At 36.1% G+C, this 20,081-nt stretch overlaps 1 protein-coding gene across 1 annotated transcript; it reads right to left on the bottom strand.

Annotated features, from left to right (window-relative positions):
• Positions 1-478: 478 nt before the first annotated feature.
• LOC120072310 (mediator of RNA polymerase II transcription subunit 13) lies at positions 479-19,332 on the bottom strand. Its single transcript, XM_039024766.1, is given in 25 exon segments — positions 479-823; positions 825-1,408; positions 2,026-2,397; positions 2,750-3,842; positions 3,946-4,241; positions 5,013-5,091; positions 5,240-5,327; positions 6,062-6,209; positions 6,281-6,548; positions 6,906-8,210; positions 8,760-8,896; positions 8,972-9,020; positions 11,087-11,324; positions 12,892-12,951; positions 14,022-14,345; positions 14,450-14,528; positions 15,412-15,491; positions 15,563-15,640; positions 16,656-16,736; positions 16,817-16,904; positions 17,124-17,210; positions 17,304-17,443; positions 17,548-17,621; positions 18,481-18,606; positions 19,081-19,332. Coding segments are annotated over 24 exon segments (5,904 nt in total). The 5' UTR covers positions 18,505-18,606; positions 19,081-19,332; the 3' UTR covers positions 479-691.
• Positions 19,333-20,081: the final 749 nt, after the last annotated feature.

The following is a 20,081-nucleotide window of genomic DNA, read 5'->3' as shown; positions in this document are numbered from 1 at the left end:
CGCAGAATATAAGGACAGTAGAACACAACCAATAGAGAATCATTACAACCAAGGATCAAATCACATGGCTGTGTGGCAACCAGGCCAGATAAGAACATCCCACATTTTCATAATTACCCCATGTTTATTTCCTTCTAAAAACTTTGATCACCATCATTTATATACTTGTTTTTTCAATCAAGCTTTTGCTGTCAATATGTCCCACACATCTACAAAGTTGAAATAAAGATAATCTAACATAAATCAACCAGTCAAGATAAGACAAACTATGAGGTTAGAGATTCGAACCTCCTATCACATTGAATTCATACTAACTTAAAAAAAAAAAAAAAAAAAAAAAAAACCCTAGTCAATGGACAAACTCTAGACAAGGATATTGTCAGAATACCATCTCTAACCTGCAAATTGTCATTTTTTGGTCATGGGACAAAATCTAGACACGGATAAACTGATTATGATAGTCATTGATAACTGCTGGTTGGGAGTAACAAAAGAGGCTGTCATATAACTGGTTCTATCATTTGATTATATTCTGAGAAAATCAAGGGATCTCAATCACACTGATTTTCAAGTTGCAATTCCCTTTTGTTACATATACATCTGTCCTAATTTTTCACATAAATCTGAACTGAGATTTAATTTTCTCTTCCCTAATTCCTACAAACTAAGCATATAATTAAGAATTGCCCACCTATCTAGCATGTACAAGAATTATAATACATATAACTTTACATGGTAAGACGGTCTCAATAGAATAATTAGCAAGAAACAACCTGAGGATTACCTCAGTTGATATCATCCTAATGTTTTGTTTTTTCGGCACGCCTAGAAAGCTCCGTGTCAGCAAAATGAAGAATCCTCCGGAGTCTCAAAACCATATCACAGTGAAAAGGCAGAGCAGTTCGTCGGTCCAAGTATGCTGGGCTCACAGTCATCCATGATAAGGCATGAAGCTCTGCTATGATAGATTCAAGAATCAAATGTGTCTCTACTTCAAAGTCTCTGGATTCCACAGTTGAACTTCTTCCCACTTGCTTGACAATTCCGCGGACATTCTTTTCATGTGTGATATTGTTTCCATAATAATCAATGAGACTAACCGAAAGGACTGATGGCCATTCCTCTTTCATGTTGCTTCGAGAATCCTTTCTCATTGAGGGTACAGCTCTTGAAATAGCAAATCCAGTGGAAAGTGGAACCGCAGAGCCCTTACTGTGGAGGAGATGTGCTAAAGGTGGGGATTCGGCAGTGAGGCATGTGGGAAGCTGAAGAGGGTTAGAGGGAAGGAAACGCAGACTGGGTGATGGGATTAGTATATAAGAAGAAGATGTGGAACCAAGTGATTTTACAGGGGTAAAGCCTTCAAGATACGAGGACAAACCCGTATGTACACTGCTTTGATTTCCACCTGTGAAAGACTTCAGGTAAGTACTGAGAGAAGTTACTGCTGCTAAACCTAAAATGCATTGCACAAATATTTCTCCATGCACCTTAAGAAACCCAAATCCAGGACATTTGAAATGATAGACAGACCATATGACAGCTATTGCAATGTACTTAAACAATCACTCAAAACATTTATTGCTCATGAAATTTCCAGAAGCTAAGTTGGAGGTCTTCTAACACACAAGATGAAAAAGACTACGCATGGTTATTCCCGTAATCCCAAATATTCCTTAAAAATAAATTAATAGAGGATGGGGAATGTTTGGCTCATGATTTTAAGACATCTAGGTTTATGGATTGCAAACCCTAAGCTTGCATAATTGTATGTTGGGATAGTGCAGAAGAATAAGTCCATACAAATTTGTATTCATTTGGCGACTGTCTTTTTTCTTACTTGGGTAATCTGGGCTCTCCTATACCAAGGGCACCCACGCCCAACCCAAGGCCTGGACTATCCCAACATAACCAAGAAGGGGAGAAAAAGGTAATAATCTACAAAACTTGAACAAAAAAGATGCAGCTGTAAAACATCAATTGAAGAATATAAGGCATATGTCAGGTACTGTCAACTTATCTTACCAGGAGATGGTGAATCAGCTTGAAGTAATAGCTGCAGAGAATGCTCCATCGAAACTGCAACAAAACTAATACTATGCACCCACTGAATCAATCCTCTTGAGTTGTCAACCACTGCATGACCACCCATTAGCTGTTTTCGAATAGCAGGTTGTCCAATAACAGCTTTCATAAAGCCTGTAGTTTTTGAATGCGGACTATATAAAGGATTTGGGGAGGAAGAAAGGTTTCTATCGTGAATCAAACTCATCTCCTGTTGTTGCAAGGAACTCCCATTAGTACTTGATGATATCCCATCTGGCATGCAGCGGCGAAGTTGCAAGGGCCATTTTTTCACCTCAGATCCCCATAGTGAGTAAATGGCCTTCTGCCACTCTAATCATAATAAGACGACAAAAAGAGCAACATTAGTTCCAAGCCAAAACAGGTCAGAAATTTAAGATTACCTTCTGAAAATCTTCAACCGGAAATTTTGTAAATTTTAAGTGGATGGGTATGTGAAAATAGTGAGTAGTAAAATCATCAAGAAAAAAGATTTAAGTGGGGATCCTTTCCAGGCAGATCACCTGGGCATGAAATTGTTGACGTAATTGTGCAATAGAACTTCAGGATTTTAAACTAATAAGTGAATAATTGAGAATATACGAAGCCATGGGTAAGTATGTAAAATTCTGTGTATCGACAAATAATGAAAGCTGAAAATAATAATGATATGAGGAATCTGTACCTAGATACTCAAGTTCGTAGAACGTTCCGATTCTTGCAATAACCAAATCTCTGGGCTTGGAAACGCTGGTATCAGGAGAACATGACTGAAGTATCATACAGCCTTGCTGCAGAACTTGGACAAAAATGCACTCCAGACCCTTCGTATCCTGCCTGCTGCTAATACCACCAAATGGAAATATATGACTGTCTAACAATTCTCCTCGCGAATCTGTCCAGATACATACTAGCCAGCGCCAGTCCTCTGTCCATCCATAGGAACAGTGTAGGCTAGGATTCTTCTGTCCAAATCCATCCATCTCAGGTCCATCTAGTTGAGAGCTAGTTCCCATATCCATAACTACTGCTGAATTTGTACTCTGTAAAAAGGCTCCGCTGTTGTCATCAGATAATGGTTTAGAAGACTCTGTTCCTAGAGTAACAGGATTTATTGGTGAAATTCCATGCTCTAGTGAACCAGGTTCTGCGAGAATAAAAAGTGGTTCAAACATGTAGCAAGAATCTTCTTGAAGATAATATTCTCCGATCCGGTTTGGGTCACAACTTAATGATCCAGCCCTTGATTGCCAGGAATTATCCCAGGTTCCAGACCTCAGGGTACCATCAATTTCACCCTCTCGTGGGAGGGAATGCCCAGTTATTCTAGGACCAACACAGTCTTTCCACATCCCTGGAATGGAAGGTGACATTGATGATAGAACTGAATGAGATCTACTGGATATTGATGATGACTGGACCACATCATTTGGTGTCCCCCGTGATATTCGGCGAGCCTTGTTATAAATAGTAAAAGCTGTCTCCTTAAGAATGACAAGTTCATTTACTGATGGACTACTCACTCTGAAAATCACATCAACTGTCACAATCTGCAATACCAATTTAGGTAGAGTAAACCCTTGAAGAACTAAAACGTTTGATGCTGATGACTCATCAACAGCTGCTGAGCAGCTTAACGACTTTGCAACCTGACTACACATTATTGTTCTCCTATCTCTATCTGACTGGAGCATGACAGAACCGACAGCAACAGAAGATTCAACGACAGTTTGCAATACTTCCAGGGGATCAGGAAAAGGGCATATCACATAAAGTACCTAAGGTGGGCAAAAAATTGTAGGTGAGTTAAGTAGAAAGGAAATAATATACACTGAGGGACATGCAATGGGTAAAAAAGTAGAAAATATTCAAAGGTCTTACCATGCAAGAACCATTGCTTCCTTCTTTTGGATTGGCTGACATGGATGGAGAGAGTTTCAAAGCTTTCAAAGCTTTTGAAAGAGATCTAAGATAACTTGTCAAGTCCCATCCATTTGAGAGAGAAAGCAAATAGTCACTAATTGAACCAACTATTGAAGCACTACTGCTATCAATTTTCATTGATTGGGGGCAATCAAGTAGAACTAAACCTGAAGACAACCACTTCCCAGAATCTGTGTCCATTTGATTCCCTAAATTATGCGGGGTATGAGTTCCCAGCTTGCACGTTTCATACACTGGTGACAAACAAGGCCGAAGAAGAAGCTGGTCAATCAACTGTAATTCGCTAAAAAATTTGAAAGCAGTTAATGAGCAATGAGCATATGAAAAGGATTATGTTTAATCAAGGTTCCTTTCTAAAATGAAAACCCAACTTAAGCCAACCTCCTATTTTGAAAAAAAAAATGAAAGAATACAAAGCAAATATGCCATTTCAACCTTCATCATGATAAAGTAGTTACACTTACAAAAACTCCCTCTCATATCTAATAAAACTACAACAAAGCTACAAGTTTCTAATTTTAGTCTCATAAAGCTCTAATACGCTTGAAAAACAACATAAACTTCTAATATATCATATAAGAAAAAAAGGAAGTTTGGAACGATGTGATGGCTGCCCTTAGACATGAGATGGTCTTCCCAAAAGATCCCTACAGTTTTTTAACAAGAAACGAGCAAATCCCATTGAAAAAACGAAAAGAAACTAATGCGTACATTTTTCTTAAACCCCTCTTTTTGTGCAACCCTTATGTGAAAGCAAAGAAATCCTTTGGATGAATCTTGTTTGGACCTATGGAATTTCTCTATCAGAAGGCAACAGCGACAATTTTATCCACATAAGAACAGTATTTATCCATTTCTAAAAGATCAATCACCCGTAGGATAATATTCCTTCTTAAACGGTCGGATGGAAAATACTAAACTAGATCAGAATTACTTTCTAACCGGTAGCCTTCTAAATAACTAATTCTGCATCTTAATTAGTTAAATAACAAATCACTACTAACCTGTTCCTAGTTGTTGGAAAAAATCAGCAGCGGCTGATGCAAGAGGATCAATATCTGGACAAATGACGCAATAATTTATCTGCAACATTTAATAAAATAAAAATCCATGTCACTAAAAGGGTACAAATGATATTATCATTTCAGTATCTATACCATGTAAATAAATATGCGCAAGAAGACAAATAGTGCCTTGTAGATGCCACCTGTTCAGATTTCAATCAACTTACTGGTTTTTGTACAGCATAAGGTTCAAGAGGGGCCTTTTCCCAAAGTTGCAGAGAGTTGGCAGATGTCTTAAGCCAATCATCTTGGTACCTGTTTACATATCATCATTTTTTCTCACTGGATGATATTGATAACAGTAGCTCATCTAAATGAAAATATAAGAGAACCTCCCACAGATGCATAACTGAACAAATGAACCTAAAATCTCTACAAACTCACTTTTTATTTCACATACGCACCAGACTATGATTAAACAGTTTTTAATGGTTAACCATCTAAGAATAGACTTGTTATCCACCAAAATAATAATAAATATTCAAGAATGTCTAATCATGGATCTCAGTCTATGCGAGATATTAGGATTTCCTTGCTTCAGTCTATTGATTTATTTATTTTTATTTTTTTTTGAAATACCATTGATTGTTTTGCTTATTAATAGTTTCTTCCTCAAACATGGACATACAATTTTGCAGTTTGATAACAGATAATTCCATGGCATTTGCATGACAGGGGCCTAAGCAATCTATGATAAAAAGATATTTAACAATTTTAAACGAAAGGCCAAAAAATCTATAGTTCTTTAAGTGAAAAATAAAAAATGCAATGAACGCCATTCACACATAGTACAGAGGAGTAATCTTCTAATAGTGACATCAACTTGAATGTGCAGCCATCATTTAAAAGCTATAGAGTAATATTCTATGCGTGATACTAAATAGCCTATGAAAGTACATAATGTTTAGCAAACAAAACAGATCAGGATATCCTAAATATGAACTTAACCTCTAAGAACAAAGAAGGCGATTAAATAATCAAATCCATACCCAACAAGTATTGCAGGTGATGGGAGAACAATAACTGTTGGCCTCAGCCGGGAAGGCAGTTGCTGGTCGGATCCTGAACTGCAGATTTCTTGGTGTGATCTCCTTTGGGAAGTTTCATCCATTTTGGAATTATCCATCGTGGTACCACCTACAGTATCAGAAAATTGCATGATCCACTGAACTAAACATTTCATTTTGTATAAATTATAACATCCATACCTTTGAGACTAGATGATCCACTAGCAGAAGAATGTGAGGGGCTTATGGGCTCTCCAATATTTTGCATAACAGTACATGAAGAATCTTTAGATTCATTTACAGTAGACTCGGCAGATAATCCATCGCCCATGCTTCCTGAATCACCTAATTGACCACGACCTTTGCACCAATCAATTACAGATAATGGCCCATCCAAAGTGCCAAATGCAGATTTCAAGGCTGTTTTCATGTCAGACTGCAGCAAACTCATTACCGACGGAGCATAAACCTGGAAGATAATTCAGCAATAACGCAGCAGAACATCTTTAAAGCTACATCTCATCAATAAGCCAGCATGGCAAGGAAAAACAAAGAACACCACACACAGACGCGATTATATAACAGTAACAGTAAAGTAATAATACCGGACATGACTAAAAAGAAAAGAAAAGGGAAAAAAAAAAACTTAGGAAACATACAGAAGTTATTTTTGTTGAATGCAGATATGATGATAACAAGATAGTAAGCATGAACAATACCTTTAACAAATTATAACAATAAAGTCGAGGTCTATAATATAAATATAAGATAGGAAATTGTGTGCATGCAATAGCAACTAAGAGGAATAAGAGGAAAATACACTTACATCAGCAGAGAGAGGATCCACTAACTCCACACCTGCAATGTCCAATGCATGGCAAGAGGCTAAGGTTCCTCCACAGCCTGCATGAACCATTGATGGCCCACATGGAAATCCCCTCCTCCATTGTTCCTGCAATGCTAGCCAGCCATATGGGCCATCACCACAATCTGCATCCAAGGCGAGGTCAACAAAAGAAGTAGCCTGCTGGACAAGTAAGGGGAAGGCATCAAGGAGCTCCTGAAGTGGTTGTCTTTGCCCATAAGAGAGCACTCCATCCTCATGGAAAGAATTGTGGGGTAAGGATGACCCAAGCTCCATACTAGGTGAGTTTGAGGGCTTTGGAACCTTGGGAACTCCAACAGACCGCCAAACACCAACAGGTGCATTAAGGTGTCCATCAAGTATCCCCCCATCAACATCTCCGGCTATTCTAATTGGAATATTATCTTTCTTCTTCACCTCATTTGCCATATAATCTGTAATAGTACTTGGATCACTAGATAGCTGATTTGTACCAGAAACTGTGGAACTACCAGAAGACTGCAGGGTATGCCGTACTCTGCACATAGAAGCTTGGAACATTAAGCATTCAACTTCCATTGCAAGAACGTGCTTCTGTGACATAAATAAACAATCGGCTTTGACACTGTCCTCGGTCGTTTTCCTTTGTGCAGATTTGACAGCATTGTGATTTGAGAGAGATGATGTCAGCCCATCAGATGTAGAGATGCTGTTCTTACAGGCAGCTGATTTTCTTACATGTTTCTCTTTCACATTGTCGACATGTGTATAATAGTTTTTTGCCTGTAGAACATTAGATGGTTTTGTATTTGAGGAGATACCACTCTTCTCATCCGACCTATCAAAATGGGGTGAAGACGGTGGTGTTGCACCATATATGTAACTGTTTGTGCTTAAGTTTGAACTCTCTAGCTCCCGAGATTTTGGAACATATGGACTTCGGAAGATTGATGAAGAAAACTCACTTGTAGGAGTTTCAACTGCTCCATATTCTGGAGCAAGTGTCATCAGAGCTTCAGCTTTAGTAATTTGATCAAACTCCCCAGAAGACACTGAAGTTTGGTTGGCTGTTACTGAGGACAATGCATTGTTTGTGACTTCATGATCTTTGCTTAAAGCCTCCTCTGTCGTCATTGGAACAGTTGGGTTGAAGTTATCGAAGGATGGAAACCCCACGGGCAAAAGCATCTGATCAGAAACATCCATGACCCCAACTGGACTGTTACCTACATCAGTGTAGTCCGGAGCAGAAAACATAAGAGATTGTGACTCTGCAGTTCCTGGAGGCTTCAGAAGATAATATCATGATGAGCTCCAAGATCATACTCATACAATCAGCAAGAATATTAAGAGGGGGAAAGAAACAGATTGCCTTCAGCTTGACTGAGAAAGATTGAGGGAGTGAAAAAATTATAGTGGGTTACAAAATAATAAAATCCATTAGATTTCTTATCAAAAGGTTTTTACTTTTATAATAATAATAATAAGTTATCATCACACATCAGAGCCAAATTATCAAAATTGATGGTAGATTTTAATAATCCAAAATGATTTTTGCAGTTAAGCTCAAATTTCGTTCCAATGAGGATCTTTTCTCCCGGAGGATATGAACGGAAAGGAAATTTTTAAAGGTTAATGAAGTAACTCAAGGGCCATATTAACTTCAATAAACAGATCAGGAAAGAAAATAAAAAACTAACCATCTTATATAGCTTACTTTGAGATTCAAGTTTGTTTTGAGCTATTGTGCATCACAAGAAACTTAACATGCAACAAATAACAACTATCTTATAATCATCCTGCAGCAGAACATTTCACAAGACACGTGGAAAATACCTCCCCAAAAGGCAAAACATCATTCTCAAAGAAGTCTCCAAATCCCCCAAAATGCAAAAGGAGATCTTCAATGTCGTCCCCACCCCGGTCATCGTCATCCCAGTCCCAAGGAGATCCAATCAGCTCACTACTAACTCCTGTAATAGTGCAATTGTTGAGCTCGGTGGAAGTAAAATCAGATTTGAAAGCATCTTGAATTTGAGCACCCGTACCCATTTGATCTAACGCATCTGGCATCCCTGAACGAGGCCGCTTAATACCCTGACAAATAAACAGTTTGATCGTCCAATAGAAGATATTAGTAGATTTTACAAAAATCTAGAGGCAGCATGAGCAATATTCTTTTTTTAATAGAAAAAAATGATTTTCAATGATGATATGTAATATTACAAACAAAAGGGGAACCTTGTAAAAAAATCCTATCAAAAGAGTGATGAAAAAAGCTCTCCAGTTAGTCAAGATATCATTAAGACTATAATTTGTTACAGCAAATAACATCAAGAGAGCCGATGGGAAGATAGCGCCTAAGAATCTATTGAAGGTCCATTTCGTATTGGTTAAAGTGCAATTGTTCTGCCAATCTAAGCATAGCTTAGTGGATGAAGGCCCCAATTACCAAAAAAAAGGTTGATGGTTTGATTCTCGACCAACAGTTGTTCAACTAAAAATCAAAGAATAAAATAAAATGAAAAAGATACAATTGTTCCTAGGCTATAGCTCCTCTAGCTCCCCATCCCCCACCAAATGAAGAAAAGAAAGACTAAAGAATAAAGAATTAATACCACGCTAGAATCCAACAGAAAGATGGTTTCCACCTCAAAAACAAGAACCATAGAGTTTCCTCCACAAGAGAAAACATAAATACCCATTGGGTAATGATTTTGCTATTGGTTTTCTACTTTTAGAAGGCAGGCCAGTATAGTAACAATTTCTTTGTAATCATGTTTTAAAATGTATTCAAATTATGCAATTATTTTTAAGAAAATGTTCTCTTTTTTAAAATTTTGCCAGTGTGGAAAAGAATTTTTTAAAAGTGAGGAATTTGGATAAAGAGAGTCAAGAAACAAGCTCCATTTTTAAAAGAAATATCGTGACCAATCAATGTCAACGGAAATGTCGAAGTCTCAATTTTACGGAAATGTCCATGAAAGTATCGACAAAATGTCTGTCCATGAAAATTACTAGGAAGATTATAAATATAGGAAGATTTCAAAAATAAAAAATAAAAATGTATATTTAGATTAATAAATAAACATTTTACACTTTGTAAACAAGTTTTTTTTAAAAAACGAAAACAAACTTTTCATTGATATAATGAAAAGAGACTAATACTCTAGATTCAAAGTTCCAAATTCAAGAATACAAAATAATAATAAGCATAGTAATCTGAAGGACTAAAGATCAGCAAGTGCTCCTGGACATCTCAACTAGGTTGACACTCTCATAGTACTCTCATCTTATCTATTTACAGCATGAAGCAAAAGATAAAGACACAATTAGCTAATTACAATGAAGAAATAAATAAAAACCCTCCAGTTAAGATGTCTTGAAAAGAATAATCAACTAAAAGCTTTGACTGAGAGCACCAATAAGAAGCTAACAAATGGGCCAATCCAAACCGATTAGACCAATCAATGACCTGTTGGGGAAGACTCAATGATTTTGCTCAAACTAAATTCCTGAAATCAAGGTTTTAGCCATAGTTTGACCAAATAATTTGTGCCTTAGGAAATAGAATTGGGCCAGTCAGAATGTGGGAGATGTTGTTGCTTATGCTCTATTCGAAAAATCTAACGAAAATTGAACTAGAAGAGCTTTCTCCAGCATTTGCTTGAATAAGAGCAATCAAAGAAAACATTCTGCAGATCTTCACCACTTTCTAAACATAAAGGTAAAAAATTAAGATGTCAATTATTTATATTATATTTACATTATTTTGTTGCTTATTTTTATGTTTTATGAATTTTTTTAATGATAAACTGGAAATGTTGATTCTCCCCTTATGTCAATGTTGATGTTGAATCCAAGGATATGTGAAAATATCAACATGTTAGACAAAAATTTAATGCCATTTTTGTAACCAAATAGGGCACAAGTTACCGATTACTGTTCAGGTGAATAATAATTCTTGGAACTTCTTTTTAGTCTAAGAAGTACAAATCAAAATGAAATCATAAACCAGCATGGCATATAGTGACAATCTAACATCATCCCCAAATTTAGGTGTTCCCATGCCAAAACATTAAGTCGAACTTGCAGGGTCCTTAATCATATACAACTACTTACAGAAAATAAAATCTAATTCTAAGAACATTAATCGAGCTTACCAATTTTTGACTGTTTGCTGACTGGTCATTTGAAGACAATCCAGACTGCCTACAAGATAAGGAATCAGCATCTGCTTCAAGTTCGCTGGCTCCAGTCTTGCAATCACTATCACTAGAACTACTGCTTATGCTACCAATGCTGCTACTGTTACTATTGCTGCTACTATCGTAACCATGCTGTGAACGTATTTTATCAGTCTCAGTCCACAACCCTTCCATATAATCTACATTTCCATTGCTACAGAAACCACAACAACCATAAGTAGAAACTGGTTAATAAAATTTAAATATTTATTCCAATCACTACTACTATAGACAATCTTTTATGAATGCCACTAATATAGAGATATGAAACCTCTTCAAAAACATACACGAAAGTTACCAACTTAAAACCTTAGCAAGAAAGAAAACATATAAATGAAAATATACCTTTGAATAAAAAAACTCATATAGATTTGTGTTAGTGATATATAATTAAATCTGCCTTCACCCATCAGCTTAAGTTTTGAAGTCAATTGGTGATTTAAGATGGTATCAGAATAGATGGTCCAAAAGGTCATGTGTTCAAACTCTTGCAATATTGTTCCTCTCCAATTAATATTTCTTTCAACTTGTTGGATCTTCTTTGTATTTCAAGCCCACAAGGGAGAGTGTTAGATGATATATAATTAAACCCACTTTCACCCATCAGCTTAAGCTTTTGGGTCAATCGGTGATTTAAGAATTTGACATGTGGCTAATTTTTTTTCTTAATAGATATATTTCTTATAAAGAAAGGATAACGAAAAACACGCATTAAGAAGAAGAAATGCAACCTTGCCATGTCACTACATTATTGTTGTTCTTTTTTTCTTTTTCAAATAAATTCGTATAAACTGCCCATTTTGCAAAAAATGATGCTGAAACACAGAAGCAAAGCTTTATTGCTAGCATGTATTATGACAGATTTTGGAAGGAGATTTTTTCATCTTTCAAATGGTCCACAGCTCTCCCATGTAATCTACAAGTCTCCTTCACCATACCCTAACCGACCACCCTTTCTCAGATAAGGAAAAAATTTCTATGGGTTCACCCAGCTTGGGTTTTCTTTAAACCACTTGCATCAATCAAAACCAAAGGGTTATCAATGATAAGGAAAGATCTTTTGATAATCTTTTTATTATGTTGTCTATTTAGCTATATCTTGGTATAAATACTCTATTTCTTTCCATTTATATAGCTGCTCTACTCTTTTCTCCAAATAGAGAAGTTTATTTTAACTTCTCCTTCAGATTTCCTCCCTAATGTTGCAAAACTTCATATATCTATGAAATTTTTTTCTTATTCAAAAAAAAAAAAAAAAAAAAAAAAAAAAAAAAAACAACAACAACAACAACAACAAACAAACAAATAAACAAAAACAAGAAATCACTATATGATAGCTGTCATCGTTGATTCTTGGAAATAAAACAATTTATAACATAGTGACGTGATTGGAGGGTATTTTTGAAACCTCTTTTTGCCGTAGACTTGGGATGTCTTGTTTGTTGTTTCCCTTTGTCTTCTGCACTGTTCTTTTTCTAAAAACAAATAATGGTTTCCTATCTATAACCACTATATATATATACACACACACGCACTTTTCCAAGTCGATATCAATTCTACTTTTGAATGAACTTTCGAAAAGTAGACAACGCAAAATATTATGTTAGGATCCAGCTCAACATGCACACAATAACATCCAAGCAATATGCACATGATAAAATAGTATTTCTTAATCTAATAACATATAACTTCAGTCAGATGCTATGCGATGAAATCCTTACCAATGCACGTAGAAAGATGAACCAGGTAATGAGGGTCCTATCCAGTTTTGCAGCCAAAATCTGAAAAGTTCAACATCAAAGTTAGTAGAAAAAACAAACGCCACCAAATAGCAGAAACATACGCCCAACCAAGCTTCATAGCAGAGCAGTGCAACAAGGCAAAAGGTTTTTGTGTGATTAGACCAGAAACATACGCCCAACCAAGCTTCATTTCTTTAAAACAAGAAACCGAGCTTTCATTGAGTAATAAGATGAAAGGATCTACCAAAATCCAAAAAAACCCACCCAATTACAAAAAAAGGTCCCAATCCAAAAAGATAACACTAAGTTGACAATTACAAAACACTCAATTAATGGAAGCCCATAAAGAAGAACTAAATCTAATAAAATCCCAAATATCCTCCTCCGACCTCTCCATCCCACGAAAAATTCTACCAGCAAGCCAAATGCCCCACATCATAGTGAAAAATCAAGACTGCCAAAGAACCCTCCCTTTGTTGTGAAAGGGAGGATTCAAGAGCACCTCCTTAAACATCAAACACCGCCCTCTATTATGAGCTGATACAACCCCAAAAGTCTTAAAGAATCAATCCCCACAAAGAGCTCACAGTCGTCGTCTTTCTGTCTCCGGCCAAGAACACACCATTGAGGTTGTAACATCATGGAGGAAAGTGATAATATATTGAGGTTGTAACATGATGGGGGGAACACCAATAATATGTCAGAAAAGAGGTTGGTTCATTTATTTCATTATCAGTGATAATATATGTGTCCTCTAAGGAGGAGGAAGAAGGAAGAGGAAGAGGAAGGAGAAAAAGAAAAAGAAAAGAAGGGGAGAAAATGCCACCCAACAACAACTACAACAAAAACATTGTCGAGAAGCTTTTCTACAATACTTCAAATTCTTTTTCATCCCTTTTGTACTTTAAAATCCACAGGGAAGCCCGTAAACTTTAACCAAAGTAATTTACCTTTGTCTTTCAACAAGTGGCCACTAAGGAAAATCCAGTTATTACTTCCATTTAAAAAATTGCACAAAATCCGTATAAATGTAACCAAAGGGTTCTCCTTCTATCTTTTAAATTGGAAGCACTTCAAAGAAGACAAACAGTGCAAGCTTTGGTAACTACCTTTTCAAAGAAGACCTGGCAAATGACGTTTGCAATAACAAAACAAGCACTGCTTCGGATGGATAGATAAAAGTCTTTTTATGAGAAGATAAATGGTTTGACGATCCTTTCAGATCACATCGTCCAGTAAGAGATTCTGTAACTTGAGGCGTTGATATGTTTTTTGTGTAATTTGAATTGGATTGCAGAGGCTTCTCACTCACTGATTTAGGGCACCCTAGGGTAACTTCAACATAGCAATTTTGCCCTTTTGACTGGCAGCCACCTTGAGAGACATGATGGGGTAAACCTACAAATCCATATGAAGTCCTAGACTTGCCAGAACTGTTCACACAAATCAAAAAAGAAAATAAAAACAACGGCTAACATTATAGAAAATACAGAGAGAATTCTGCCAAGTGAAAAGCATACAGCATATAATGTAATACCTGGAATATATCCGTTTCACAACATCACTGGCACAACATCCAGTAAACCTACCTCGAATTCCATGAGGCGAAACAATCACTGAAAATAAAAGAACATTAAAAAAAAAAAAAAAATCTGTGAATGAAGAATGAAAAATAAATATCATCCTAACATATGCACTTCAAGCTAGCAAAACTGAAGTCAAAAGGACAAAAAGTTCAGGCATTAAACAATTGAGGATATTTTAATTACAAATAATGGTAGAATTAAATAGTCACGACTCACAATTCCTCCTGATTTACAAAGGAAAGAAAGTAAAGACCCATTACGAGAGTACCTCGAATATGTATGACATTTACAATACTTTGACATGCTTTGGATTCCTTCAAAAGAAGGCAGAGAAGAAAAACTTTAAGCTATGTCAAAAACATCTCTTTTGTCCTATTGTGTTCAAGCCAAAGCACTCAAAAAAAATCTTTTTTAACCAAAAGAAAAAAAAACTTTTTAGTGATAAAATGAAAAGAGACTAATGTTCAAGATATATAAACTCTAATGGGAGAGATCAAAAACTGAAAATTAAACAAATATCATGGAGAGAAACCAACAAAAGGCTAGGACAGAGAACACCAAGAGGACACCTTTAAATTAGTGGAATCAAACCAATCTAGCCAACGAAAAAGTTCGCTTACAAATAATCTTTCAAGCCTTTCCAGACAAACTCCGAATAAACTCCTGAAGAAGCTAAAAACCACTTGCTTGAATGGTTTTTTCTAATTCGAGTTTTAACAAGCTCTCTCTAAGAATTCACAAATGCATTCATTATTCTATTATCTAACACAAGAACCTAAAGCCTGTATTTATAGAGAAATTATCGACTAAGAAACTTCTTTAAGATGAAACTAACTAAGAAATATTTAGTGACAAAATTATCAACCACAAGGAAATTACAACACTGTCCTACAGTTTGAATTTCCCAGCTAACCTGGAAGTCCAAGACAGGAATTGTGAGCAGAATGCTTCAATACTCTTTCAATCTCTGCATTTGATAGTGCTCGAATATGTCTAGGAAAAATAAAAAGATCAGTTAATTATCAACTTAACCTGCATGGTCAGCATCTTAAAACANAATTTACTTTGCAGATAAAATGACATGCACAAAGATTGCCTCCTCAGTAGCAGCAAATATGAACTCCATCGTAGGTTGCCCTCTCCTGACCATTGGTATCCATCAGTGAAAAAAAAAGATCGAACAAGGATCTTTTTAGAAAAAGAAAAACTTGGAAACCAAGGTAAGAACAAAAGTAGAAAGTTGATGAAAAGGATTAAAAGAAAAGTATACAATAAAACATACTCCAACTACAATGATCCCGCATTTAACCTTCAACTTCCAAAAAAATAAACACTTGGAGAAATTTGACAAAATTATACCCTCAAACCACCATTTGGGTCATTTCAGTTGAAAAGGTGCATACTAATTCCCCAGGGCCCAGCTTTATATGGCTTCAACGTGTTGTTTTTTTTTTTTTTTTTTTTTTTTTTTTCAGTGTTTTACATTAATCTTGTTAAAAATTTGAAGAATAGAAGTGTGTTTTTACTTCTCTTTTTAGAAGTCAGACACACGGTGTAGGTGACATATAACTCCCTCAACCCTTTACCAGATCTAACATCCCATCTTTGGCAGAAGCCATTCAGGAAGCAAAACAAACCCTAGACAACTCACTATTGGATTTACACAAATCACTTTTAAGGTTCTTTCCTAATTAGACTACCCAAACTCCACTACATCAGTATGTCAAAAAGATTCATAACTATACCTTAATCCCTAACAGACCAATCAAATTAAGGAAGAAATCTATCTCACTACCCACTAAAATTTTGCTTGAACTTGATTCTACCGCCAATTGAGCGACTCTATAAAATTTTGCATCTCAGTAAAACTTGCTCCCATGTACTGTTTTTCTTTAATCAGAAAACCTACTTTCATTGAGATAAAACTAAATAAAACAAAGGCATAAAGAAAAAACAGCAAGCCAAAGACAAAAACAGGGAACACCCAGACTCAAGACTTAACTATACAGCTTGCTGCACTGACAATGTACATGTCAGACCTATATGGTTGCACCAAAGTTGGCATCACATAGAAACATAATCAACTATTTTTTGCTAAGTCCACAGCAGCAATATAAAAGAAAGATTACAAGAAGCTGACAAGAATTAAAGAGAAACCTGAATAATTCTTCACTTTGCATGTAGTGATATTTTGTGAAAACATCTCCGAACCTCATGTATGAAAGTCCAGTTAGGGCTCTGCCAATCTCAGGTAAGTTAGCTTTGAGTATGAATAAACAAATAACACGGCGTATAATCAGCGTGCCAAAATAAATAACCTTTCGATACAATTTCGTAATGCCTGAGAAAGGGCAGCTGCAACCTCCTCTGAATCCCCAGGAGAGATCCACAGTCCAGATGCAATAACTATGGTGAAGAAAGACATTGCCACAGAGCATAAATGATGAGTGGAACACAGGCCATTTTAACCATGGAGAATGAGTTCAAGAGTAGTCAAGTTTGTACATAAAGTGAAACAAGAATAAATTAATTTGAGTGAACTATAGCCAAGTTCATGCATTGAATACATAAAAAAGTTGTATAACTCATTAAACCATCGACAATGCCTTCATGAGTAGCACATACCCCTTAACTTGGAAACAGCTGCTTGAGCAGTTTCAACAACAGAGGAATGGCGCCCAGGTAGAAAAAGCCATAGTTTAATTTTCTCATCTGGGTGTGCCAAATTACCAAACGTTAGACAAGAAAAATAGATTAGGCAGATAAATAAAAAATACATATTGCATCCACATTTCCATTTCTCACCGGGATTATGCAAACCCTGAGATGGGTCCCAAGGCCCTACAAATGAGTTGGTCCAAGTGCTTAGAAATCCTTCCTTCTGTAATTGCACATGTGATGAAAGCACCAAGAATGTGGCAGCATCATTGTGCTCAACCTTCGCACTTTCAACACCAAAAGCCTAATTTTAGCATAGTTAACAAAGTGGAAGACCACCCAAAAAAACTCCTAAATGTTAATCTAAGGAACGGGTTCAGTAAGTTTTAACCTTTTATCTGGTAAAGTAACCAAATCAGATTCATTAGGCAGAAACTGGAACCATGATATTTGATGTAGACCCCCCTATGACAAAATCAAAGTAGAGAGCATTAACAGTAAATATACAAATGCAATAAACTCAAAAATAAAATGTATCGAAGGATTAGCCTAAGAATAGTGAAGCAAACTTTCTAGAAATGGAAAGTTGTACCTGATAAATAGATTACATGCATGTGCACAGTCAAAACAAAGCAATTGAGAAGACAATATTCTTTTCATAGACTAAAATTCAGGAATTGGCATTTTTTTTTTTTTTTTTTTTGCCAAAGATGCTGCCTTTTAGGGAGTAAGAATATTTCAGCCAAGTAACCATGATGCAAAACAAAAAACTTTCTTTGCTAAGTTCCAAACGGGGAAAACAAAACAATTAGAAGGAAACAAACAGGAGACACAAGCACCTCTTTGAGGCACTTACGATGACAAAATATTGAGTGTTCATGCTCACCCTGCCTAATCTATTGCCCAGCATCACCTTAAAAGCATTGATATAGATTTCAGTTTCTAATGGACCACATCTGAAGTGCCAGAACGTTCCAATATAGATCTTCTAAAGGATTTCAATAAACTAAATTAGCAAAAACATGTATATGACGTATCTATAGCTTAACCACCAAGTTCATTCAAAAGAAGGCAATCCCGCTCCATCGTACAATTGCAGTTGAGTTTTTCGAGATTGTACAGTTTCCATAACTTATGTCACTGATCATGCTCAGTAATAAGAGGAAAATGTGCAAAGCACCAGTAAGTAACCAAGTTTGAAGTTCCCATTATGAGAACAAACATAAAGAGAAATTCAACGCAGAAAAATGACAGAATTAAAACAAGGGAATACCATGCATATAAATTAGGGATAGATCTAAATCGAATGGGCTAAGGAACATACAATTTTGAAAATATTCGTCCACATCACTTCAGGAATCTAAAAGTTCAACTCCCACGACGATACCAGTTTCCAAACAATCAAAGTGCCTGTGCTAGAAAACAACCACCAAAAAGTCCATTCGCAAACCTGCCAAGATCCAGAAGCACCAGCATATGAATGAGCATAATACAGCCCTACGCATATGTGATCAATACCACCATTCACCAATTGTCAGTTGAATGAGTAATTAACTCAAACCCACCTCCACGAAAACAAATTTTCTTCTTCCCCAGATCAAAAACTTATTAAAATCATGTATTCTCAACCAAGTTCGAAAAATAAATGAAACAGGAACAGACCCAAGAAAACTGAATCCAAATCAAACATAAGCAAAGAAAATGCACAACCCTAACTACCCATTAAGCAAAAGAAGTTACCCAAGATTCAGAAACTCGAAAACGACTGAAAACGAATTCAAACTGAAAGTAAGACTCGTATTTCCCCCGGAAAAAATTCAACCCTCGAAAATTCTGCCATTACCCAGAAGGAAAACTCGGGTGCAGGTTTGCAGCATAGAAAAATGATTAACAGAAGGTAATGAAATTGAATTCGAACACATACCCTTCGAGTTATCGGTGGTGTCGGGTTGAAGAAACGAGTTGCGAGCGCACGCACAGCTTATTCTTCTTCTTCAGTAGGAAAGTCCAAAAGCTTCGATTCCCTCGTTTCCTTTGGCAACATCATGCCTTGATAAACATTATAAATTTTGTTGAAATTTTGTGGGGGGAAATGCCATAATCCGCCATTTATTTTGACAAAATTTGGATAGTATTTAGAATACCTAGGATCTTTGATGTACTCATGTTCTTTTTTTTAGTAGAGATGAGAGATTGATTTGATATGTTAAGAAAATGTTCTTTTTTTTTTTTTTTTTCTATCTCTAGTACGAAAATCATGTTAATATCACTAACATATTGGTTTGATATGTTAATATTAAATCATAGGTTAATTATCAGTTTTTTCATATATTTGTTTTGTTTTAAAAGTAAATTGTCAATTATTATCCCTCGACACTTCAATTTATACATTTTCTTTCTAAACTTTATATTCGTCAGATCTAAAATTAAACGTTAAATTGAGTATAGTTTATTAGTAATTAACATGTTGAAAGTTCAAATTTTCTCACTTGCTAGATCGAGAAAACAAAAATAAATTACCCTTTAAACTTAGGAGGGTGTTTGACTCACCAACGTGAGTTGAGTTGGTAATTTTTTACCAACTCTCCCTCCTCCTAATATTTTCAATAACTCCACCCGTCGGCCATCGTCAGTGACTACCACTACCACACTCCAATAACAACCTTCACACGGCCAACTCTGACAATCAACTTTGGACTCTGACAACCGCCTCTGACAACAACTACGGTGATCAACTCTAACGACCATCTTCGCGTCGCTAACTCTGATGACCTACTCCAGGTTTCGATAACCACCTTTGACAACCACCTTTGTACGACCAACTTTGATAACCAACTCCATTTTCCAACAAAACCACCTCTGACAACCAACTACGAGCTTCGACAACTACCTTCAATGACAACTGCGACGAATACCACCTTCGAT

The sequence above is a fragment of the Benincasa hispida genome, chromosome 2 (assembly GCF_009727055.1).
Source record: "Benincasa hispida cultivar B227 chromosome 2, ASM972705v1, whole genome shotgun sequence".
Taxonomy (NCBI): Eukaryota; Viridiplantae; Streptophyta; class Magnoliopsida; order Cucurbitales; family Cucurbitaceae; genus Benincasa; species Benincasa hispida.
The sequence above is the reverse complement of the archived record's forward strand: the minus strand, read 5'-3'. Positions and strand labels throughout refer to the sequence as shown.